Source organism: Chironomus tepperi, unplaced genomic scaffold (genome assembly GCF_022539635.2).
Source record: "Chironomus tepperi strain 1889 unplaced genomic scaffold, CSIRO-AGI_Ctep_v1 contig_486, whole genome shotgun sequence".
Taxonomy (NCBI): domain Eukaryota; kingdom Metazoa; phylum Arthropoda; class Insecta; order Diptera; family Chironomidae; genus Chironomus; species Chironomus tepperi.
In genome coordinates, this window is record NW_027226608.1 from 1,577,301 (window position 1) to 1,602,013 (window position 24,713).

The window sequence follows — 24,713 nt, forward strand, 5'->3', positions numbered from 1 at the left end:
GAAATATCTGAATCAAAATTGACAGGATTCCACTTATTTCTTGGGGTCTGGACCCTTCTGGAGTCATATCCATTAATACTCCAATATAGTCCGACTCCAGGAGTCCTGTCAGTTCTGATTTGAGCAATAATTCTAAAAATTCCAGATAAATTTACAGAAAAATTCATCAAAAATTGACACTTTTTGGCTCATTTCTTGAAGTTTTGGCAATAATCGGCCAACCCAAAATTTCTATAAAAATCCCCAAAATCCCCATTAAAACCCTCATCTCCCCCACACCCACCAACACCTCACCCACCTCCTCATGGCAATCGCTAAACTAACCCCAAAATCCACCGAAAAGGACCCAAAAAAGCCAAAGGAAGGAACATTCAAACGAGCAGTCAAGCTCACACTCCGTCAATTCCTTGAACGTACGCCCATCCATGGATCAAAGCACATTATTGAACCGCGTGCTAATGCTTACACAAAATGTTTTTGGATTGTTCTTATAATTATATCCTTTGCATGCGCAATTGCACTTATGACAACGTTTCTTATTCGGTACAAGTCAAATCCAACGAGAATCAATATTGACACAAATTTTGGACCGATAAGTGAGATTGAATTTCCAGCTGTGACATTTTGTAATCCAAATTTTATTGCTGATTCGATGGTACTTGGATTGATTAATTCACTGTGAGTTGGTATTTTGGGTAGCATATGGTGCACGGGGTAACATGGAGGACATGGGGTAACACGACGGACACTGGGTAACACGACAAACAACACGACAGACAACACGACGGACAACACGACGGACAACACGACGGACAACACGACGGACAACACGACGGACAACACGACGGACAACACGACGGACAACACGACGGACAACACGACGGACAACACGACGGACAACACGACGGACAACACGACGGACAACACGACGGACAACACGACGGACAACACGACGGACAACACGACGGACAACACGACGGACAACACGACGGACAACACGACGGACAACACGACGGACAACACGACGGACAACACGACGGACAACACGACGGACAACACGACGGACAACACGACGGACAACACGACGGACAACACGACGGACTACACGACGGACAACACGAAGGACAACACGACACGAACACGGGGCAGCCCGACGGACACGAGCTAAATCTCATTTCCTTCCTATTTCTTACAGTGAGAAGTTCGACGACAGTGATGGATATGGCAACATATCAACCAAAGATCTCGCAAAACGGATCAAATATCTGGCAGGATTCACAAATCCAATTAATAAGTTCAAACCAGAGGAACTTGATGATGTCTTTAGCATCTTAAACTACAACAGATTTGATGTGAAGCTGACCATGAAGAAGCTGATGTATCCATGCACAAAATTAATGTACAGATGTCAATGGGAAGGTCAAATTGTGGATTGTAAGAAGCTGTTTCAGGTGTCTGAGACATATCAAGGTTATTGCTGCTCATTTAACGTCATGAAGCCATTAAAGGCAGCAAGTGCTGAAGAACGTGGAAAAACAGCAAGAAAAACTCACTTTTTTGGACCTGACATGGGATTGTCGGTGGTGCTTAATCCATTAATTGAGAAAAATGCTATGACAAGTGTTAATTCGGAAGGGATTAAGATACTGATTAATGAGAACAATCTGTTTCCGTCCGAAAAGACAATTGAGAGGATGTTGCCACATAAACAGGAAACATTTGTGGAAATTCGACCGACAAGGACGATCAGCTCGAAAGATGTGACTGCATTGCCTATTAGTGATCGTGGATGTGTCTTTGAGAATGAGTATAAGTTGAGGTAAGGGATATTTGGGGATATTTGAGGGATATTTTTGGGATAATTTAGGGATATTTTAGGGATATTTTAGGGATAATTATGGGAAATTTAGTACATGGTTGAGGGTTATTTAAGGGATATTTTAGGGGATATTTAAGGGATATTTTGGAGATATCTAATGGATATTTTGGTAATATTTCAGGGATATTTAAAGGAAATTATGAGGATATTTGAGGGATATTTTGGGGATATTTGAGGGATATTTTGGGAATATAAGGGGAAATTTTAGGGATATTTTGGGGATATTTTGGAGATATTAAGTGGAAATTTTGGGGATATATGAGGAATATTTTGGGGATATTTGAGAGATATTTGAGCAATAATTGAGGATATTTAGGGATATTTCCGCTCCAAAACCCAATCCTAACCTCCAAATTATCTCTTCACCCTTCAGATTCTTCCCAGTCTACCGAGAAGTCAACTGCCAGGTTGAATGCCTCATGCAACAAACAATGAAGTTATGTGAATGCCTGCCTTACTTTTACTACAACACAGAGAACATAGAAGTCTGTGACATCTCGAAGCTTGACTGTATCGTCTCTAATCGGGAAATATTGAAGAAGATTAAGGCACCGGAAAAGAACCAAACTGATGAAGGATGCAAATGTCCATCACAATGTGAATCGACGAGTTATTCCATTCGTATGAGTTCGACTGATATTTACCCTGAAATGTCCAATACTGTCAATATTGATCCATTTCAGTAAGTATGGCCTTAAATATTTCTAACCTAAAATTGTCAACTTTAACCTCAAAATTTGAATTCTAACCTCAATATTTGGATTATAACCTTAAAATTCTCAATTTTAATCTCAAAATTCCAATTTTTACCTCAAAATTGTCAATTCTAACCTCAAAGTTCTCAATTCTAACCTCAAAATCCTCAATTCTAACCTCAAAATTCACAATTTTAACCTCAAAATTTCAATTCTAACCTAAAAAATCTCAATTATAACCTCAAAAATTTTCAAATTTTCTAACCTCAAAAATTTCCAAAAATTTCTCTTTTTTTTAGCGCCAACCTAACCGAGAAGCACATGATTGTCCACGTCTACTTCGTCTCTCAATTCTACCGTGTCTTTATCCGCAGTTTACTAACAAATTTCATCAGTCTTATCTCAAATCTCGGCGGTGTCTATTCCCTCCTAGTCGGCATGTCCCTAATATCAGCATTTGAGTGCATTTACTTCCCAACAGCCCGTCTATACCTAAATTACAAGAAAATCAAAAGCGAAGACTCAAAACCAAAGACATTTTCACAAAGATTAGACAAAGTCAACATCAACACGATCAAGGTTCCGCGACTGGATACGGCAAAGTCAGACATTTCAGACATTTCGGGATTTCGTGTTCATTCGTTGAGTCATTACTGAATATTATGCTCAATATTCTCAACTTTTTTTACTCTCTCGTACAGCACAAAATTGAAAAATTAAGGCACAGTAATGCTCAGTGCTGCTCATTCGATCGGATGGTGTTGGAGTGAATAGTTATCATTAAATTGTCGTGTCTCGTGCCTAAAAAGTGACAATTTTTTTATCAGTAAAGTTTACACGACATAAAAGAGAAAATAATTTTGATAAGGCATTATTAAGGTGCACATAATAGCCACATTGTACAAGCGCACGTGAGTTGGATGAAATTTGTGAATTTTTTTTTTTTTTTTTTTGACGAATTTAACTGTGAAATTTGAATTTAAAATATGGAAAATTGATGAATTTTGGTGAATAAAAATCATGCACTTGAGTTTTGTTTGGTCACTGAAAGTCTAAGCGATGTTGTTCCTTTCTTACTGACTTAATGGCCGTTCAGATTAAATGTGATGCATAGTTAGACGTCTCTTAAAGCTAGCTCTATCGACAGCTTCCTTGGAAGTGTTCTTTGATCATTTTACGAGCTCTTTTACAACTTGAGAAAGTCAGATTGAAAAAGCTACTTTAAATGAGCTTCTCCAGGTCCCTTAATATTATATAATGTCCACCAGAGTCTGTCAACCTTAAATCTTCTTACAATATTGCTGCTGCATATCGATCTTATTTGACTTAGAATCTCAATTTCAGTTACTGCTTTTAAATTTGTTTGATTTTTGTGTCAAAATACCCCAAAAAGTTGAAATTTCTTGACAATATTGTCGCAAATTGCAGATATCAGACAGTCAATCTGATGTCCGATATGACCGGTGTTACTATGACTTTGCAAAAGTGCTGGAAATTAGAAACAGCAGAAGTCTATCTAAAGACAAATCCAACTTCCGACGAATTTTAAATGCGGCAACGATGCAGTGTGCCTTCGCTAAGGAATTAAGTTAGTAAAACTCTGACTCTTTGTCGGATCCCATTTAAGTATCCAGAGTTACACCGGCTTGATGCCGAATTTCGACTTAATTGACCAACTTGTGCTATTCAGAAGCCTTCAATTTATCTGTCTTTTGATCCCGGATAGGAATTTTAATACCAGAATCTAAACGTATGTAATACCGGTATTAAAAACCTTAATCCCAAATACTTCCTCTTCCCCAACCCTCAATACATTCCCAGAAACTACAAACAATTTATAAACAAATTCATACTACAAAGATTTATTTCCAAGAAAAGATTCCATTTCATTTAGAAAAACTTTCCATAAATCTGATCGTTTAATAAGAACAAGAACAAAACAGAATAATAATAATAATATTTAGTTAAGTGGAAATGCGAGAATATCCAGTAATAAATATCACTTAAAATGATCACATTTAAAATATGTTTAGAATATTGAGTATTTCTGTTTAGAATAAATGATTTGATTAGGTATGACATGAAAGGCTTAAATCGATTGATTGATCAAGAATACGGCACTGATTTGGTGCCAAATTTGACATTAATTTGGTTTGAATTTGATGGACGCCAGCAGCTGATGGACGACTGTTGTCGATAACAAAAGCTAACGTTGATCGCCGGTAGACGGGGACTAAGGGTCAGACACTCCAGAGATACAGTACTGTACTTACTGTACTTGTTGAATTTATATTTGGAGTGTCTGACCCTTGACGGGGACAGAAGTTGGCGATTGACAGCCGTTTTCCAACTCTGCATGAAATAGCAAAAACCAGTTCAATGAGCCTTGTCTAGGGCTCGTCCAAAACTGCATGTCAATGGTTCTTGGCTGAACACCAGTCTCAAAGACTTACTTACTTAATTTCCTGGCCATTCAGATCTAATGTGATCCGTTGCCTCCCTTTGATGACTCCTAAGGCTGGCTCTATAGCTGAATTTATAGCTGACTTCCGTGTCCGGATTCTAAAGAGCCTAGCCCAAAATCAAAGTCAATCCTGAAGCTACTCTTTTAAACATTTCTAAGCCGTTTACTTCCCGACTTGATAGAGACAGCATTTCATTTGGTATTGGCAATTGGCAGGCGGAAGCCGGCGATAGAACCAGTTATAGGCGACATCTGCGAGAGGCCATGGATCACAATTGATCTGTACGACCAGCGAAGTAAAGTAAGTAAGTTACTTCCCGGGCAACTTCCCATAAAATTCTTTCCAAAAAATGTCTCAAACCACTACGGAATCAAGTGGGATTTAGGGGTCCGAAAATTACCGGTAATCGGGATTTGACGGTAACGGATATTTACCGGTAATTACCGGTGATTACCGGTAATATCCGTATATTCCGACTATATATATCCGAATGTTTAGGGTAAAAAAAATTTATTTTTGGTCACTTTTTTTGGTCATTTTCAAAAAAAGCCATTTTTAAAGGATGGCTTGTATAGAAGAGTTGTAAAACATCGAAAATTAAGAACTTTTTCATTCCTGCAGTTTAAAATTTCCAAAAGAAAAAATTTGAAAAACGACCGAAATTTGGTCAGTTTTCGATTCTGCCGCTTGCGCTTAATAACTAGTTTTTCATAACCCAATAAGTACCTGAAAAGTTACCTTTCTCATCTCTCTATCATTCTTCAGGATTCATCATACAAAATGACTGATTTTCAGATGTAATTTTTGGTAATTTTTTTCAACAGTAAGTAAATACAAGTTTTAAAATATATCCAATGCTCACTTTGAAAAAATATGACCAAAAATAACATTTTTTTGACCAAAAATTATATTAATAAATTGCGTGCACAAATTGTCTCAAAAATAAGAAGCTTCTTAAAAACTCAAAGTTTATGACAAGTTTGTGATCTCATTCCTCGATCAAACAAAATTCTATTCCCTAAATGAGTCAACAATTCAAAATGCAAATTACATTGCGAATCACATGGCAGGCATTGCTTTATTAGGAGTCAGACTTGAATTATTTTATGACTAAATTTGTGGACTTAAATTGAATGAAATTATTAAAAAAATGTCAATTGAATTAAAAGTCAATTGTTAAGAATTGGAATGGGAATTGATACTTGTGATGATGATTGGCATGAAGTTATGTGTTGGGTTAGGCAGGAAGGCACAAGGTGTAGGGTAGGATAATGTTTGGTTCCAGGTCAGCTTTTGGTCCAAATTCTAGCCTGGACAGCCAGATTCTATGAAATTTGGACTTAAGCTAGACTCAAGTCGCCCTGTGGCTTGATCTTCATCCATTTCTAAGTCTTGTGCCTTCCAAGTCCTAAAGTCTGACCCAAACCGACCCAAAACCAGTCAACCTAACTATAATCAGCTACATTGCATCATCATCACACACTTATTATACTCTAAATGAGTTGAAAAATTTCTTTAAAAATAATCACAAAATTTATGATAAATAGAAAATTATGCAAACAGATGGTCAAGCTACAACGTCCACAGCGTACAATGTGATATAAATTGTTTCGGAATTGGCTACGCAAATAAAATATTAAATTAATGAATAATTTGTTGTGTTTTTATTAAGTTGAGAGTTTGATATTATTAAAGTTCAGAGGCAGGATTGGAGAAGTGATTTTAGGGAGTTGGGGCAGTGGTGGGGAACCTGTGTGATGAGGTACATTAGTGTGTAGCTGAAATGCCCATGAATTGGATGTTGAGTGGGGATTTTGTCGTGAATTGCTGCCAAAATGTGGCATGGCCCAAAAAAGGTTGAGCAGCCCTGGATTTTGACAGAAAGTTTCTCCAAAAAATGCAAGAAAATTGCAAAAAATTCTTCAAAATTCTTCAAAAACCCAAAAAATCCCTAAACTTCCCGAAAAATTCCAAAAAGTCCCAAATTTTCTCCTCAAATACCCCCCAAAAACCCTTTCAAAACCCCCCAATGCTACACAGCCCATTAACTCCTCATTTATGAACCTAATTCTTCAATATTTAATTTATAATTTAGAATGATTTATTTTTTCAATGAGATTTAGCCGGCATCTGGAAGTCGTCAGTTGATTGTTTATAACTCAAAAAAACTTTGTAAATTTTTAAACATTATGTCATCGTTGAGTGCTGTGCCGGAGAGTGTTTATATGGAAATATGAGTGCTGGAGAGAGAAATAGAAGTTTTTTGTGAGAATTTGATTGAGTTGAGTTAGGAGAGTGATCGGTGGAATAAGAAGAGTTGGTTGTGCTTAATAAAGAGAATGTTTACATACATTTTGGTTTTGAACATAGAACCATTGAAGGTCGTGTTCTTAATTTCTAATGATTATGCAAGTCACATAATAAATAAAAATGACAAGCTTTTATGCCGGCTTATTAATACCAAAAAATTCAAATAAAAGCATATGTCAGGCCAGAGTTGCGAAGACTATAAAGTACAGGCACCTCTACAGAAGTTCGTACTCTTAAAAAGAGATGACCGGACCCTGATGGACTTCACTGAAATTCTGAATCCACTAGAGTCAACTTTTTGGACTTTTAGAGTCCGGACATACAAAATTCTGTCAATTCTGACTTAAATATGCTTTTCGAAGCCTTGACTATGATTCTCAAAGTCATGCTGGCCTAGAGACACTAATTTCTGACTCTTCTTAATGCCTTGTACCTTTTGGGTTAATTAATAATATATTTTTGATAATTTTGTCAAAATTCTACTTTATTGCTTATTGAGCTCAATAAGTACAGAAATTATAAAATTTAGAGGTAAATCTTAATCTATTCATTCTTATTTGGTAGTCATGGTCAAACCATCAGCATCACAAGCATAAATTAATGTTTTTTAATCATTTAACGTCTTCGATTACCTCCATTGCCATTTGCTCCTGCACCAGCACCAGCATCAGCATTTGTGCTCACTAAAAAAAGTCAAATTTTCATTAGAAATTAGTAGAAAAATGTCGATAGAAACAATAATGAACAACACAAATTTTATATTCTATAAAAAAAAACCGGCACAATTCCGGAATGAGTCTGACTTGATGTCGGATTCAAACTGAGTACGACACAAATTCAGAATCACTATTAAGGGACATTTAAGCTTGAAATTATTATTATAAGTGATCAGTTCTTACTGCCAAATCCACCTCCGGCTCCGGCTCCTCCATTAGCTCCACCACCACCATTTGGTTGCCCTCCTCCTTCACCTCCTTCACCTCCAGCGCCTGCTCCTGCTCCTACATTTGCACCAACTATGTTGTTAATATAAAATAAAGTGATTAGTTGAATATTTTTATGTAAAATTCCCCGAACAGCACAATGCTTGGAAATGGGTTCGTCACCGTTTTAACACAAAATTGTATGTTCAGAACTAAGAGTCGATCAATATTTTTCATGTAAAACATGACTAAATTCAACTCGAGTCTTTTGGTGTCATTTTAGAGACTTTAGAATAATTTTAGATTGAATGAGACTTTGTGACATGTTTTGGGAGAAGCTTTTTTTTTCTGTATTAAAATTAATAATTTATCTTACATCCAAAACCTCCTCCAGCACCTCCATTTGCACCTCCACCTCCGTTACCACTTCCTGAAATTTAAATTTTTATTCAAATTTTGGATCAATTTAAAACTCAATTAATTTGCAATTTACCCTTTTGAGCCATCGCAATCCCCAACATAACAGCCATAACAATGCACACAAAACTGATTTTCATCTTATTAGTCTTCCTAGTTGTTCTCGTCCGAAAATACTCAAAGCAGCAACTGATGACTTTTCACAAAAATTTTCTCACTTTTATACATCAAATTAACAATCTCTTCCCATTAACATCATGACTAAAAGCAACAAAGTAGCTATAATGACTGTTTGCAGTTCTGTTATCCAAAAATGATCTCTGATGACAATTAAGTCAAGCGATAAGTGTGCGAATGTTTACAGAACTTAACAAAACGTTTTAATTGAATTAATTGTGACTAATTTGCTGGATTTTTTGATGTGAGATTTGGGAAATGAGTTGGGAAATTAGGGAAATGACGTCAAAAAAAAAAAAAAAAACCTTGTGCGCCAGACCACTGCACTCAATAGACCTACAGTTTATAGTGGGATCAGAACCACTCCTTTGATGACGCTATTATCAGCTTATTGTCTCTAGCCTACAAAGGAAGGCTGTGAGCCGCGTTTCCACTACATATGATTCGAAAAAGGACACGTGAAAAATTTCCCATGCCGAGTCTTGAACCCATGATCGCTGGATCGGTGTTGCAATAATTATGTACCGAAGTACTAAACCATTCCGCCACCGAGCCACTTCGACTCACTGACGAATGACGTCAAAATTGAGGAAATTGGGCTCGGGTATTAGGCTAATCAGTTATTGAGGTAGAATTGGAATTGAGTTACAAGGAGAGGCTGAATTTGACTTGTTTTTGACTCAAGTCGACTAAATTCGACTTTTCCATACAAAATCTGAGCCAACTTTGTGCTTTAATTACAAGCTTATAAGTCCAATTCAAGTATAATTGACTTTTTCCTGTATATCTGTAAAGCATATGATCCAAAATCTAGAAAAAGGCTGAAAATCCGGTTCTAGCCTGACTTGACACTAGCTTGAAGCCAGATTTTATACAATCTAGCCTTAAGTCAGAGTCAAGCAGGCCTTTTGTAGGATTTTTGGAAGTTTATATGGCTTGTGTCTTCCGGATATGCTTCTATTTTACTTTTTGTGTCCAAAAGGCTCTATGGTGCAATGTTCAGGTTTACTGTCAACTGCCTCATGTATCAACAAGTACAGAAGCATGTTCAACTGCTAAATCAGCTCTCTGAGGCTTACAATTGACCAATCCAAGGGTCAGACACTCCAAAAAGTGTAGTACTGTACTTACTGTACTGTAAGTGGACACTACATCGTGTAACGTCTGACCCTAGTCACCATTATCACTTAGAACCCCAAAATTAACCCAATTTCATCTCTTTTCAATTCCAGAACAGCCCATCAACTCTTTCATCTATCGACCTACATCCTAATATCCATCAACCAACCATCTCAGCCATCATGATTACCGTAATTTTGGCAATCATCATTCTTCTCCTGTGCCTATACTTCAAATATCAGTTTAGCTTCTGGACACGTCATAACATCGAAGGACCACCACCAGTTCCAATTTTTGGAAATCTTCATGAATTTATATTGACAAAAAAGAAACATTTTGGAGAGATTTATAATGAAATTTATACGTAAGTAAGGCTTTTGGGGGTTGTTAGGGTTAATATTAAATTTTGTCCCAGAGTGTGGCTGTCTCAAATTCGAATTTTTCGAAATTAGATTATCGAAAGATTCGAACAGTTCGAACTCAACTTATTTTAAAATAAAAATTTACGTTACGAAGAAAAAGAAAAGTAACGGTCAAAAAAAATTTGAATTTTAACGCCAAAATATATTTTTTTTGAAAAAAAATAATGGTAGTGTCTGACTCTTTCTCTAACCCCAACCCCAACTACCCCAATCACATCCACACTATCCACAACCAACATAACCAAATCTCTTCCTCTCAAATTAATTTCAGTTCCTACCCAACAGCACGTTATGTTGGTATCTACAAAATGGGAATGCCTGCATTGCTGATCCGTGATTTGGAACTCATCAAGGACATTTTAGTCACAAACTTCAACACATTCAATAGTAATGAATTTGCCATTGATGCTGATGTGAGTTGATATATTGAAATTTTTTGGGGTTTTAGGGTAGATTTGGGGGTTTTGGGTTAGATATTGAGTTGGAAGGGTCTGAAAGGGTCTGGGAGAGTCTGGGAGGGTCTGGGCTAAGTTCTTAAAAGCCTTTAAATTGCCTGCAAGTCGTGTGAACTCTGGTAAAGTCCAAAACAGCCAAAGAGACCGCTTTTCGGTACCAAATTGGCCCTTCAGCTTCATAAAAGCATACCCTGTGCCTGTTAGGGTCTTGAGCAGAGCTAACATGACTTCAGTGTGGTTGAGGCGCTGTTTTGGGTATTTTGTGGGTTTTTTAAGAATTGAGTGGGATTTGGAGGTTTTAAAGATGGATTTGATGGGTATAATGTGACTAATGAGGGGTATGTAGCTTCTGTAAGGGGTAAACAGCTTCTGTAATGGGTATACAGCTTCTGTAATGGGTATACAGCTTCTTTAAGGAGTATACAGCTTCTGTAAGGGGTATACAGCTTCTGTAAGGGGTATACAGCTTCTGTAAGGGGTATACAGCTTCTGTAAGGGGTATACAGCTTCTATAAAGAAATAAAAGTAAATCCCCAAATTTCCTCAATTCCAGCTCGACCCACTGATCGCCGTCAACCCCTTCTGTGTACCCGGTGATGACTGGAAGACCCAACGTTCCCAATTGTCCCCACTGTTCACCCAAAACCGAACAAAAGTCGCAATTCCATTCATTAATGGAGTCGCTAAAAAGATGATGGAATATATCGAGTGCGGACCTGAATCAGCAACAATGGAATTTGATGTTAAGGAACTGTGTGCTAAGTTCACAACCGACAATGTTGCTGCTGTGTCATTTGGAATTGATGGCGAGTCCTTTACCAATCCAAATGCATCATTTAGGAAGATTGGCGATGACATCTTTAAGCCGACATTTATTAATGGAATTAAGCAGCAGATTGTGCTATTTATTCCAATTATGGCTAAAATATTGAAAGTTCCGTGAGTTGAGCATGTCCAATTTTAATGGAACTAAGCCTTATAATGTCCAATTTCAGTTTCGTATCCAAGGAAAGTGACAAGCAGTTCCGTCAAATTGTTCAGCAAGTCATCGACAAACGTGAACTTGAAAAGTCCAGGAACGATGACTTGCTGCAGGTCATTTTGGATCTGCGTGAGAAGCATGGACGTGACATGTACAGCGATACTGTCGTCTGTGGACATTCAATGACATTTTTGGTAAGGATTTCCATTTTTAAGGCACACATCCTTAGCTTATCAAATATCTCTTAGACCGAAGGGTACGAGACGAGCAGCACAACAATGTCCATGACTTTATATGAACTTGCTCTCAATCCACAAATTCAAAAGCGTGTCCAACTTGAGCTTGATCAGCTGTTGACTGAATCGAATGGTGAAATTACCGAAAAAGTCATTCTTGGTGCTGAATACCTGGAACAGTGCATAATGGAAGTTGTTAGACTTCATTGTCCAGTCTTTAATTTGTCTAAATTCAGCGTACGTGAATATGAATTTCCACCACAATTTGAGGGATCTACAAAGTCATTGAAGTTGCCTGGTGGAACTAATGTCGTCATTCCTGTTTATGCTATTCATTTGTAAGTATTGAGACTGAGGGGACTGAGGAATGAGCAACTGAGTGCCTAAGCAACTGAGTGACTGAGTGACTAAGTGACTGGGCAACAGAGTGACTGAGCAACTTAGTGACTGAGCAACTTAGTGACTGAGCAACTGAGTGACTGAGTGACTGAGCAAATTATTGACTGAGCAACTGAATGACTGAGCAACTTAGTGACTGAGCAACTGAGTGACTGAGCAACTGAGTGACTGAGTGACTGAGCAACTGAATGACTGAGCAACTGAATGACTGAGCAACTGAGTGACTGAGCAAACGAGTGACTGAGAGACTGAGCATCTGAGTGACTGAGAGACTGAGCATCTGAGTGACTGAGAGACTGAGCATCTGAGTGACTGAGAGACTGAGCATCTGAGAGACTGAGCAACTGAGTAACTGAGCAACTGAGTGACTGAGCAATCGAGTGTCTGAGCAACTGAGTGACTGAGCAACTGAGCGACTGAACGACTGAGCAACTGAGCGATTGAGTGACTGAGCAATTCAGTGACTGAGTGACTGAGTGACTGAGCAACAGAGTGACTGAACGACTGAGCAACTGAGCGATTGAGTGACTGAGCAATTCAGTGACTGAGTGACTGAGTGACTGAGCAACAGAGTGACTGGGCAACTGAGGGACTGAGACTGACTAGCACTTTGCCTTTAAATTCCAATTTTCCACAAATTTTCCTAACTTTTCCCAATTCTTCCAGTGACAAAACTTACTACCCGAACCCCTTCAAATTCGACCCCGACCGTTTCTCGAAGGAAAACAGAGAGCATATTCCAAAATATGCCTACCTTGGTTTCGGTGAAGGACCTCGCATCTGTCTTGGCATGAAGTTTGGAATCACTCAAGTCAAAGGTGGAGTCATCTCCATTTTGTCGAAATACAATGTCCTGAAGCATGAGTTGACTGACGTTCCATTCAAGTTCTCGAAATCGACGTTCAATTTACAGCCTGAGGATAAGGTCATGTTGAAGTTTGAGAAAAGGAAGGAAGTTATTCGTGAGGAATAAGGGGAGAGGGTTGTTGGGGTTAGGGTGGTTGGGGTTAAGCAGCTAGGGAAGGGTGGATGTGGGTTTGGAGTTGGTTTTAAGGATCTGGAGCAGATCTGGAAGCAGATCCGTAGATATTGGACTCAAATCAACTTCAGATGTCCATTGACAATCCTTGCTACTCAACTGCATGTGCTGGATACAAAGATATCCCAGAATTCCGGTTCAACCTGCCCAACCCTACCCCAGAAACCATGGATATCACATCTGGATGTCCCCATTCTTTATTATATGCCTTTTTTTATAAATTCACAAAATTAACAAATTTTCAGCATAAAATCATCTCGAATAAAATGCGGAACTAAACAATTCTGATTTTTATTGTCTTTTCCTGTGGTAGGTTGTAGATCAAGCTACTTCCAGAATTTAAACCAAATCGCTTTGATTGTTCTGATGTTGAAATTAACCGACTTTCGATATTTAAAGATTTGTTGTCATTATGCTTCCTTTTTGATGAGCCACGTCTTGAATGATTTTGTTCATTGTCCTCGTAGTAATCTTCGAATGAGCTTGACTCTAATTTGATGTTGGATTCTGATTTTGCGTCTTTATTTGCATCATTGTTTGCATCTTTATTCGCATCTGAATTCTCATCTATATTCGCATCTTCATTCGCATCACTGTTCGCATCACTGTTCGCATCATTGTTCGCATTGCTGTTCGCATCACTGCTTGCATCTAAAACCACGTATTTATTCGCATCACTGTTCGCATCACGGTTTGCATCGCTGTTCGCATCGCTGTTCGCGTCACTGTTCGCATCACTGTTTGCATCTAAAATCACGTATTTATTCGCATCACTGTTCGCATCACTGTTCGCATCACTGTTTGCATCACTGTTTGCATCACTGTTCGAATCACTGTTTGCAACACTGTTTACATCTAAATTAAAGCCTGTGTTTGCATCTGAATTCGCATCTAAATTCGCATCACTGTTTGCATCTTTATTCGCATGTCCTTCTGCATCTGAATTCGCTTCATTAATCGCATCTCCTTCTGTATCTAAATTCTCGTCTTGATTTGCATCACTGTTTGCATCAGAATTTGCATCTCCTTCTGCATCTAAATTCGCGTCACTATTCGCATCACCTTCTGTATCTAAATTTGCCTCATTATTCGCATCTCCTTCTGCATTCGAATTCGCGTCTCTATTCGCATCTCTTTCTATTATCATGGAATATTCGGTGTTTCCTCCATCAATATTTGTTCCTTTTTTTCTACTTTTTTCACGAGTCCATTCCTCATAATTTCCTTCAGATTTAAGTACAGCATTCCATGAAGATTCCTGCCCATATTCTTCAGAGGATTCAGATTCACTTGAGTCACTGCCTTCACTGCTCCATTCACTACTCCATTCACCACTTGTGCCTTCAGTTGATGTCCATTCCTTAATACCAACATGATTAGTCAAACTTCCATTTGTAGAGTTCCTCAATAATCCACAAAATTGTTCAGTCATTTCATTAATCTTGGGTATGGATTCAGCTATAGAACACAAAGTCTTCATCACAACTTCATATGGACTATCTTGACAGTCAAAATTGACTCCAAATATAAAAAAGTCAAAGCTTTTGGCTGGAACTGAGATGCTGAGGATTATCAGGAACAAAATGTTGAGCTGCTTCATTGTTGATGAGTGGATTTTTACAGTTTTGAGGGATTTAGACTGGATTTGTTGATATTTATAGCGGTAAAAGGCAGAAAAATTAGATTTTTAAGGTTTAATATTGTGGAAATTAATGCAAGGCATGGTGACTTTGACATTGAAAATTTGTGAAGGTATAGAGGATAAAATTGTGGTCAAGGGACTGATACATACATCATTGATGTCAATTAATCATTGAACCTGATATTACATTAAACTGGCATCACCCTACGTGTCTGGTGCTCCCCTAAATGGCACCTGAGGCTTGCTCAATTGCTGAGAAATTCTAAGCAATTTTATCTTAATCAGCTGATTAAGTCTTGAGTGCTTTACATTTAAGAATTATTATAATAAAATATGAAAATAAAATTTTACAAAAATCATCAAAGAAGGCTGAATTTTACAAAATTTTAGTTATTTATTCAAATAATTGCGTTAATTTATCAAATAAATTGATTTCAGCTTAAAGCTTTGAAGAACCTCATCAAGCACATCAAGAAGATCCAAAACATTCAGAGTAAGCAATCAAAATATTGGGAAAACATTGAATAATAACTCAAAAGTCTTCAAAAACATTGATTTTCTTTAAATAACAAATCATTAAACATTCAAAGTTTTAGAAAAACAATCAAAACATTGACAAAACGTTCGATACATTCGGAAAACATTCATAATATAATAATATTCTAAACATCCACAAAACATTCAAAATATTGCTTATCACTTCAACAAAAACATCAATTTCTTCACAAAACATCCACTCAACATTCCAAACCATTGCTTTTCTACAACAACACTTTCAAAACTCGTCGAATTTTCTGATAACAAAGCGCTTTCTCTTTCCAGTAAGTTCCAATTCCACGTCAACTCTCGATGATTCACAAAAACAATCAAATTTAGTAAACAAAACAAAAATCTCAAATTTTTAATATATTTTAAGCTATTCCAAAGACCAGTAGACCATTGGCAGCTGAAAGATGGGCAATTTGTGTGGACCATGCTTTAGAGGAAGTGCTGACACAAGTGATCTGATCACACCTGATGCTGTAAGATGAATAATTGATGGATTTAGTGAGAAAGTTCTTTGTTTTATGATTTTTGTGGATTTTTTGGATGTTTTGTTGATTTTTGGGGGAAATTTTGGGGATTTTGAGGATTTTTGGCCAATTTTGTGGACTTTTGAGCCATTTTTCATGCTGATCTCCCCAAAAATCCCCTAAAAACCCTCAAAATACCCCCAAAATTCCTAATTAAATCACAAATAATCCAATTAACATCCACAAACCCAAATTCAATCAGCACAAACTCAAACTTAATCAAATTACATCCTTTTAGGACACACGACGACGTCAAATGGCTGAAGCAGCTGAACGACGACAACAAGAGCAACAACATCGAGGAATTAAAAATCCAGAAAGTGTTAAACGAATGCAAGAAAAGACAGCTGAAACGGAAAGATTAGAAAGGGAATTAGCTATGGCTGGTGGAAATAATCAGCCAGCATTGAAGTGGACGCAAGGATAAAATGGAAGTTGAGGATGTTAAAGATGCTGAAAAATTATTTTTATTTGTTTATCGATGTTGAATAGATTTGATGTTTTAAATTTTTGATATTTTAATGGATTTTTGGTGGATATCCTAAGCAGACAATGAGCATACTGACAATACTGAGCATGCTCTTCTATATTGATTGAGCATACTTATGGATTCGATCATTTAGGTGAATATGACAGGATTTTCAAATTAATTGGAAGGTCAACACTTTCCTACCATCCTCCTGAATACGTTCTTGTAGTATGCTCCTTGTCTGATGTGGATTCAATGCTTTATTTGGTATCAAAGTTACTCGTAAGTCACATAAAGCCAGCAGTTTAAATTTTAGATTAACCTTTCATCGTTACGCTTTATAAACAAACTGAATAGCACAAATTGGTTAATGAATCAAAAATTCGATTGCAGACAGGATTAGGATATGGTAGGATATACCGAGTATGTCAAGAAAACGACCTCAGAAAACACGGATTCAGCTTATGTCCTGCACGATAGCAGAGTCATGGAATTTGAATCGATTAACCGACTTGTGCTATTCGGGACAGTCAGCACCAACATTTTTATGCTTCATAGCTTTCATTTTTTGGAATTTTTCAATTTACCTCATCAAAGAGCAGCATTTTAATCAGAGCATCAGAAGTTTACATGGAAATTGTTTAGGAAAAGTCGGCTCGAACAGACATGACTCCATACAAAATTCAAGTCGACTTCGAACTCAATATTTAACTAACAATCATATAAAAATCTAGAATCCCCAAAAAAGTACATACAGCTATGAAAATAATATAAATTTTATTATTTGTTTTGAGAATCATAAATAGCCATTATGAATGTTTTATATGTATTTTAATATAAGATAATAATTGTCTATATAATATTAAGTTTATAAAATAAAAAAATATTTTTAACAATCAATTCTTTATGTCTATAACAAATTTACTATGTGGGAATTTGTAGGGATTGTTCTTAAATGATGGTTGTAGAAAACTTGGCTGACAATTGAGTGATCTTGGGGATTTTTTGGGCAATTTTGGGCATTTTTAGGCATTTTTGAGCATTTTTGGGTATTTTTGTGAATTTTAGGGTATTGTTGGACAATTTTGGACATTTTTGGGCATTTTGGGGATTTTTAGATATTTTTTGGGCATTTTAATGTGATTTTATATATTTGTGGGACATTTTTTGCATTTTTTTGACATTTTTTGGAAATTTGTAAACATTTTTGAATACTTTTGGAGTTTTTGGAAATTTTTGGGCTTTATTGGACATTTTTCCGCTTTTTTGGATATTTTTGCACTTTTTTTATATTTTTGGGCATTGTTGGACAATTTTTGGGTATTTTTGGGAATTTTTGGGCCTTTTTTGAGAATTTGTGGACTTTTTTGGGAATTTTCGGAAATTTTTGGATATTTTTGAGCATTTTCGGACATTTTTGGGCATTTTTGAATTTAATTGATTAGTGTCCGGTTGTTGCCAATCTTTAGCTTAATCAGGAATTTTTTAAGAGAACTTTTGGGATTTTTTCTACGGAAAACCCTAAAAAATTGATGAATTCTTGCCAAAAAGTTGGGATTTTTGACCCCAATCCCACAAATCTCTTCAATGCGCCTATGCTGCCGATTGATCCTGTCACTCTGAAGCTGCTCCTTTAAGGTTGCATCTCCAAAAATTCCCAAAAATTGACCGAATCCACACCAAAATAACATCAACCACAATATATGAACAATCCCCCACAACATCCCCTAACATTCCAATCTCAATTCCCTCCTATTTCTATCACACTAATTCATCATCCTCAAAGCTCCATGTCCAACTCCATCCGTCTCTCCTTCTTCACCTTAATTTCACTTATATCTCAGCTGCTCTGCTTCGATTTAGCAATCAATCCAATTTCATAATCAAATCTCTTAACTTGTTCTGCCTTCTGATTTACTTTAATATTTTGAATGTCAATTGCCTTCTGCAGTAAGCTTTGTGTTGAGCTACGGATGTACAGCATGTCGGATTTGATCTTTTTGAGTTTCATTCGGTAGAGATTCATCTTTTTCATCTGAAAAATTGGATGGAATTTGAGTAAAATTGAAGGATGTAAAGCTTGGGTACGGCTAAGTGTTGCAGGTCTGCATTGGCAGTGATTAGGAGGCACAGGCTTGCATTGGCAGTGATTTAAAGACGCAAGCCTGCATTTCTTGCATTTTAGAGACGAAAGCCTGTATTTCCTGCATTTTAGGGACGCAAGCCTGCATTTCCTGCTTGCAGACATGCAATTACCAGCTGTACCTAACATTCCGTCCAAGTCTGCAGTTCCCTACAGCCCTACAGCATCCCCTAACCCCCCTAAAACCCCAAAAACCTTACTCACCATCAACTGTGCCTCCATCAGTTCCTCATTATGCGTATAAAATTCATTCATTGTTGCTATATTCTCAATTAATCCCTTCTGATTATTCACAATTTGTTCTAGTTGACTTTCCAAGTCTTTTAAGCACTTAAATTCTGACAATAATCCAGATGATAGTGCATCAACTGGTTCCAATTTTGATCGTGTTGATGAGTCTTTTGACGGTGTACTTTGGGGAGTTGAGAGGGTTGATTTTGATGGGGATGGGGGTTGGGGGGAGGGTGATGTGGTTGGATGGGGGTCTGAGGAAGATTGTGGTTGGGGCCTTGATGGAGATGTGGATGGTTGATTGAGTGATGTGCTGGGTTGGGGATTGGATGGGGTTTGGCGAAGGTCAGATGATGTACTGGGTTTGGGGTCTGGGTGCTGATCTGATGGTGATTGGAGCTGATCATCTGATGTGCTAGGTTGGGGATCTGATTTGAATTTTGGATCATCATCAGATGTGGTTGGCTCCGGATAGGATGGAGATTGTGGTTGGTGATCAGATGTGGTGGGTTGAGGATTTGTTTGGGTTTGGGGGAGGTCAGTTTGGGTACTGGGTTGGGGATAAGATGAGGATTTTGATTGAGAATCTAATGGGGAATGTGGTGGGTCGATTGTAGTGCTGGGTTGGGGTTTTAATGGGGTTTGTGGATGATCATCGGATGTGCTAGATTGGAGATTCGATTGGATTTGGATTTGGCCATCTGCTGCACTAAATTGTGGATCTGAAGGGGCTTCAAGTTGCTCAGATTGAATTATGGTCGGTTGGTCAATTTGAGGAATGACTGGAGATGATTCTTGAGATTGAGGAGAGTCTGGAGGAATGTTTGTTACGTCCATGGCTGGATTTGTGGTGATTTTGGAGATTTTTGGAAGATTTTTTGAGATTTCCTTGATGTAGTCTTCTAGTTTGATCCAATTTGATCTAGTTTGGTCTGGTTTGAATCAGTTTGATCTAGTTTGACTTGATTTAATCCTGATCTTGCAGCTTATTGTCTTAAATTTGACCAAAAACCTACTTTTTGAGCATTTTTGAGTTCAAATTCCTTCAAATTTTCATCCAAAATTGTCTATAAATTCCACAATCTCAGTTAAATCTGGTTCACTAACTTCTCTGTCAATTCTCAAACGCTTTAACTCCTAAAATCCAATTAATCACCTTAATAACATCAACTACTATTGCACTTTATTGACTTATAGCCATTAAATCACTCAAAATATCAATTAAGATTCAAAAAATCTGCATTTGAAAGTTCCAGATAATAACAAATAATAATAATAACTGCACATATCATATGATCAGCATGTAAAGTCGTCGAAAAACATTCGGCAACCAAAAATCGTCTAAATCCAGGTGTGGACAACCTTTTATTCACGGTCCACATCTTAGTGATAAGAATCGACTGAAAACCGCACGCTGTATGCGATTCATGTCATTTTATGGTTGCAAGTGAGCCACGACACAAACATTAGGTACCGCATCACAAAAGTTACCCACCCCCTGCTCCTCATTTCTGAACATACTCAAAGATTTGTTTACAACTAGTCAAAATATTTATTAATCCACAAATTTTTCTAAATTTTATGTAGTTTTCATGTCACTGGTGCCGAGGGACTCAAGTAAATGCTTTTCAGAACTGCCCGATTGTCTTTTAGAGACAATATTCTCATACCTTGGACTGTGTGAAATTGCTAATTGTGCGAGAGTCTGTAAGGTAAGGTGGAAAAATCGATAAAAAATTGGATATGAAATTTTGTGATTTTTGGAATTTTTAGAACTGGAACCGGTACCTAACTGATGAGAATAATGACATTTGGAGGCTGCAGTGTCTGAGGAAGTTGTCTGAAAAAGTAAGTGAGAGATTTTGAGGAAAATTGGATGATTTTATTCAGGAATTAGACATAAAATGTCTTGGAATTGGTTGTGAAGTAAGGTTTGAGGCAAGTTGAGGCACTTTGGCAGGTCTATTGATGAATTGTGGTCCACAATGGTCATTAAATGGCACCTGGAATGGCCAGCAATCTCTAGAATAAGCCCAGCAAGCACAAGACGTTGAAATGGCTGAAAATAAGACTCCAGGCTGCCTTGACTCTAGATTGATGCTGGATATAACTGAATATTGACTAAATCCAGAGTCATGCTTGCTTGGATCCAGATTTTCTGTCATTCAGACCTCGTGTGCCTTCCTAGACACTTCCTGATTCTCCTGACCCATTATGACCTCTTCCTACTCAACTTCCTTTACGTCTACAACCAAAATTCTCAATAATACCACCAATACCCTCATTTACCAATACCCTCAATAATATCTATCAATCTTCTCTTTTCAGGCCTTAAAATCCGACCTCCTTCTCTCCGTACCCACATACAAAGCCAAACTTCGTGCATTTTATCATGCCTGGAATCCACTCGACTCATCACGTCACATTTACATCAAACCGAATGCATTTACACTTCATAGAAATCCAGTTGCTCAGTCAACCGATGGAGCGAGAGCTAAAATTGGCTTTGAATCAGGCAGACACGTGTGGGAGATAATGTGGGAGGGCCCATTGGGGACGGTGGCGATTGTGGGGATATCAACAAAGGATGCGATATTGCAGTGTCATGGGTAAGTGTGGATATGCTTGAAAAATGGCAGTAGCTTGGATTGAGACCAGAAGTGGGGTATAAGAGGGGTTGCTCGGGGTCATAAACCCCACCAAACCCCTTAATTCTTCAATTTTTGAGGACTTTTTAGAGTAAAAAATTCAAAAAAATCCCAAAAAAATTGGAAAGCATCCCTGGTTAAGGTCTAGATGCCTTCAAGTTCGAGTATACACTAAGTCAGTGCTGGGCAACCTTTTGAGTGTCATGGTACAGAAAAACTGGGAGTTGACTCGAATTATTGCTTAATTTGAGCTCTGGTGGCAAACTATGACCGAAAATCTACAGTACATGCTGTCTAGAGTGCCGCAGCACACAGGTTGCTCACCACTGCACTAAGCAACACTCTAATATTCCTTCTAATCTCCTCAAAAATGACTCAAACTCACTAATTCCTTAATATTCCACAGCTATGCACCCCTACTTGGCTGGGACGATCAATCATGGGGATGGAATCTAGTCGACAACTACCTGCTGCATAATGGAGATGCTGGAAATTTTCCATTGCTTACAAATGCACCGAAATATCAAGTCGGTGAAAAGATTAAAGTCATACTGGATTGTGAGACTCACTGTTTGGCATTTGAGAAAAATAATGAATTTTTGGGTGTTGCATTTCATAATTTACCGAGTAAGAAGCTATATCCAACAATAACAGCTGTTTATGGAAATACTGAAGTGTCAATTGTGTACTGTGGATATCCATTTGATGGATAAATTTTGTGGGGTTTTTGGTATTTTTGTGTTTTGTCCTAATTTACAATTATATGCTCAATGTGGACTTTAAAGGACATACTGAGCATGCTGATGGGTATAGTTAGGTGCTCATTGAGCATATGGCTGACTGTTAGGCTTATCTTGATGATCTCTATTATTTAAGGATATTATTTATTGATAAAAATTGAAAAATGTGCGAATTTATGAATGGAAGCTTCCTCAATAATCAAGGATAATCCACTTTAAACCACTGATATTGGCTGAATATACCCGAAAAGACACACTACGTGATTCTGGTTCCAGATTAGTGTCAATGAGATCATATAGGTGCCCTATGACGTTAAAATGACCGAAAATTAGGTCCTAGGCCAGTGTGACTCTGACAATAGGTCAGATTCAATAAAATTCAGCTCCAGGCTAGAGTTAAGTCGGCCTAGAGCCTGATTTTCGGACATTTCTACTTCGTGTGTCTTCTGGGGGTCCTTGACTTAGTTGACTGTCTTTGTGAAGCTACATGAGAGCCCATTGTCGCCATTAGTATTTGTAAAAGCTGTATGTGTCTATAGATAACTGACAGTTTCTAATTCCAAGCATTTTTGCATTGTTGCTTGCACAATAATCTCATGAGCTCTTTGGGATGGACCTGAAGATAGAGTCAAGTTGTGTTTAAACTGGATTTTCGGCTATTTTGATGCAATGTGCTTTCAAAGCGGACTTTAAGACAGAGTCAAGTAAGCCTGGGACTGGTTTTTTTTTCAATTTCCACGCCTTGTGGACCTGAAGCCTGAGTCAGGCTTAGAACCAGGTTTTCGACCATTTCTACGCCATGAGCCTTTCAGGCGGACCTGAAGACATGGTTAAATGGACCTGAGACCGGATTTACGTCATGTGCTTTCCGACATTAATGTCATTTATTCCTAAATTAATAAGGAACATGATTAATCTTTTAAAATTTCAATATTAATTTATCAGTTCCTTTTGGTATTAATTCTTAGTTATTAAGACTTAATTTCTAGTCATTCCAATTTTTGGATTCATGTTTTTATACTTTATGCTGCGTTGAGCATTGATGCTGATCATTTTAATAAATATTTAATTCAAAATATGTCCGAAAAATCTGATTTTATTGCTTAATTATTGCTTAATTATATCTGTATTTAAGTTTTTTTACAGGTGAATTTATGGGAATTTTGTGTAGTTCCTGACATGTCAGCCTTGAAGACCCCTAACAGACAAAGAGTATGCTCTAGAGTATACTGACTATTGTGTGCATGCTCTATGTATGTTAGGAGACAATTTTGCTGTCATAATAGCTACTTAGCACATCCTGGAGGATCAGGCACGACAGAAACTGCACATGAAGTCGGTGTTGCGTCGGAGGCACACCTTGCACTGCATCAGGTACACCCCAGCTTACCCACACCTGAATTCACTTTTATTCTTTGATTTTTGAGCATTTTTTCTTCATTGCCATTACAGCCTTTTCCACTTCCTCCCGATCATACAGCACCTTCCTCAACATACAATGCTTCTCACGAAAATTCAGGTACTGCAGCTTCTCAAGTCCATCCAACAAATTTCCATCAATTTTCTTAATTTTATTTCCATCCAGCCACAGCAGCTCCAATCTCTTATTATACTCAAATAAGCCTTCCTCAAGCACCTCAATGTCATTTTGTATCAGGTACAGTTCCCTCAATTTATAAAATGGCGCCAAATCACTTTGATGGATTTCCTTTAATTTACATCTGTTGATGACAATGCCTGCAATGTGTTTGAAAAATGACATGAAGCCTTTGGGTAGGAAGTGCATTTCCTTGTCAAGGAACCAAATTGCAAATATGTTGTTGTTGTCTTTAAAGATTCTGTGCTCACCGGACACACTTGTGACTGTTGTGTTGGCTGTGGTGACTGTGAGGTTGCCTTGGACGGTGCACATGTAGATTCGTCCGATTATAAGCCAGTCAAAGTCTGTGTTGAAGCGGCAGGTGATGGTGATGTCTTGATGTTGTGTGGATGTGATGGTGGGGTTGAGGATGAGAATTGGGATGACAGTTGTGAGGAATTTGGAGATGTTGCTGGAAAAATAAGAGGTTTTAGTGAATTTTGAGTGGAAGATGGGGTTAGAGGTTGAGGTTGAGTCGGATTTTATGTGAAAAAGTCGATTTAGGTCTACTGGACTCCATATGGAGTTCGAGTCATCTTTGAAGTAGAGCTGGCTTGATTCAATTTTTTCATATAAAATCCGAGTCAACTTCGAGCTCTGGTTAAGGTGA

General features: G+C 37.7%; 6 protein-coding genes and 1 long non-coding RNA gene across 7 annotated transcripts; 4 read left to right on the forward strand and 3 right to left on the reverse strand.

Annotated features, from left to right (window-relative positions):
- Nucleotides 1–1,290: 1,290 nt before the first annotated feature.
- Nucleotides 1,291–4,123, forward strand: LOC139099755 (sodium channel protein Nach-like). Its single transcript, XM_070652270.1, has 3 exons — nt 1,291–1,819; nt 2,253–2,561; nt 4,003–4,123. The coding sequence occupies exons 1-3, from the start codon at nt 1,365–1,367 to the stop codon at nt 4,121–4,123; spliced, it is 885 nt and encodes a 294-aa protein (XP_070508371.1). The 5' UTR covers nt 1,291–1,364.
- LOC139099758 (cytochrome P450 6k1-like) lies at nt 3,029–13,800 on the forward strand. Its single transcript, XM_070652273.1, has 7 exons — nt 3,029–3,485; nt 10,099–10,349; nt 10,679–10,820; nt 11,416–11,801; nt 11,858–12,038; nt 12,093–12,418; nt 13,146–13,800. The coding sequence occupies exons 2-7, from the start codon at nt 10,168–10,170 to the stop codon at nt 13,450–13,452; spliced, it is 1,524 nt and encodes a 507-aa protein (XP_070508374.1). The 5' UTR covers nt 3,029–3,485; nt 10,099–10,167; the 3' UTR covers nt 13,453–13,800.
- LOC139099756 (uncharacterized) lies at nt 7,965–8,778 on the reverse strand. Its single transcript, XM_070652271.1, has 4 exons — nt 8,766–8,778; nt 8,649–8,702; nt 8,249–8,365; nt 7,965–8,032 (listed from the first exon to the last, which is right to left on the reverse strand). The coding sequence occupies exons 1-4, from the start codon at nt 8,776–8,778 to the stop codon at nt 7,965–7,967; spliced, it is 252 nt and encodes an 83-aa protein (XP_070508372.1).
- On the reverse strand, nt 13,793–14,950 carry LOC139099757 (clumping factor A-like). The gene has a single exon (XM_070652272.1). The coding sequence runs from the start codon at nt 14,948–14,950 to the stop codon at nt 13,793–13,795; it is 1,158 nt and encodes a 385-aa protein (XP_070508373.1).
- A 1,060-nt stretch (nt 14,951–16,010) lies between these two features.
- On the forward strand, nt 16,011–17,602 carry Svip (small VCP interacting protein). The gene is made up of 2 exons (XM_070652275.1): nt 16,011–16,182; nt 16,472–17,602. The coding sequence occupies exons 1-2, from the start codon at nt 16,114–16,116 to the stop codon at nt 16,658–16,660; spliced, it is 258 nt and encodes an 85-aa protein (XP_070508376.1). The 5' UTR covers nt 16,011–16,113; the 3' UTR covers nt 16,661–17,602.
- LOC139099762 (uncharacterized) lies at nt 17,512–20,338 on the reverse strand. Its single transcript, XR_011545359.1, has 2 exons — nt 19,050–20,338; nt 17,512–18,737 (listed from the first exon to the last, which is right to left on the reverse strand). It is a non-coding gene; the product is annotated as an uncharacterized lncRNA (long non-coding RNA).
- Nucleotides 20,068–22,447, forward strand: Fsn (F-box synaptic protein). The gene is made up of 4 exons (XM_070652274.1): nt 20,068–20,788; nt 20,850–20,924; nt 21,405–21,685; nt 22,131–22,447. Exons 1-4 carry the CDS (start codon nt 20,669–20,671, stop codon nt 22,435–22,437), a joined length of 783 nt encoding a protein of 260 aa, XP_070508375.1. The 5' UTR covers nt 20,068–20,668; the 3' UTR covers nt 22,438–22,447.
- Nucleotides 22,448–24,713: the final 2,266 nt, after the last annotated feature.

Bases quoted from the DNA above. Each gene is read 5' to 3' on its own strand.
- LOC139099757 (XM_070652272.1), bottom strand. From the start codon at position 14,950: ATGACTGAACAATTTTGTGGATTATTGAGGAACTCTACAAATGGAAGT.
- LOC139099756 (XM_070652271.1), bottom strand. The intron at 8,366-8,648 runs GTAAGATAAATT...TTAACAACATAG, and splicing joins TGCTGGAGGAGGTTTTGGAT to TTGGTGCAAATGTAGGAGCA. The intron at 8,033-8,248 runs GTAAGAACTGAT...GACTTTTTTTAG, and splicing joins AGCCGGAGGTGGATTTGGCA to TGAGCACAAATGCTGATGCT.
- LOC139099755 (XM_070652270.1), top strand. From the start codon at position 1,365: ATGAAGAAGCTGATGTATCCATGCACAAAATTAATGTACAGATGTCAA. The intron at 1,820-2,252 runs GTAAGGGATATT...TTCACCCTTCAG, and splicing joins GAGAATGAGTATAAGTTGAG to ATTCTTCCCAGTCTACCGAG. The intron at 2,562-4,002 runs GTAAGTATGGCC...CGCAAATTGCAG, and splicing joins GTCAATATTGATCCATTTCA to ATATCAGACAGTCAATCTGA.
- Svip (XM_070652275.1), top strand. From the start codon at position 16,114: ATGGGCAATTTGTGTGGACCATGCTTTAGAGGAAGTGCTGACACAAGT. The intron at 16,183-16,471 runs GTAAGATGAATA...ACATCCTTTTAG, and splicing joins ATCTGATCACACCTGATGCT to GACACACGACGACGTCAAAT.
- LOC139099758 (XM_070652273.1), top strand. From the start codon at position 10,168: ATGATTACCGTAATTTTGGCAATCATCATTCTTCTCCTGTGCCTATAC. The intron at 10,350-10,678 runs GTAAGTAAGGCT...AATTAATTTCAG, and splicing joins ATTTATAATGAAATTTATAC to TTCCTACCCAACAGCACGTT. The intron at 12,039-12,092 runs GTAAGGATTTCC...AATATCTCTTAG, and splicing joins GACATTCAATGACATTTTTG to ACCGAAGGGTACGAGACGAG.
- Fsn (XM_070652274.1), top strand. From the start codon at position 20,669: ATGTCACTGGTGCCGAGGGACTCAAGTAAATGCTTTTCAGAACTGCCC. The intron at 20,925-21,404 runs GTAAGTGAGAGA...TTCTCTTTTCAG, and splicing joins TGAGGAAGTTGTCTGAAAAA to GCCTTAAAATCCGACCTCCT. The intron at 21,686-22,130 runs GTAAGTGTGGAT...AATATTCCACAG, and splicing joins GCGATATTGCAGTGTCATGG to CTATGCACCCCTACTTGGCT.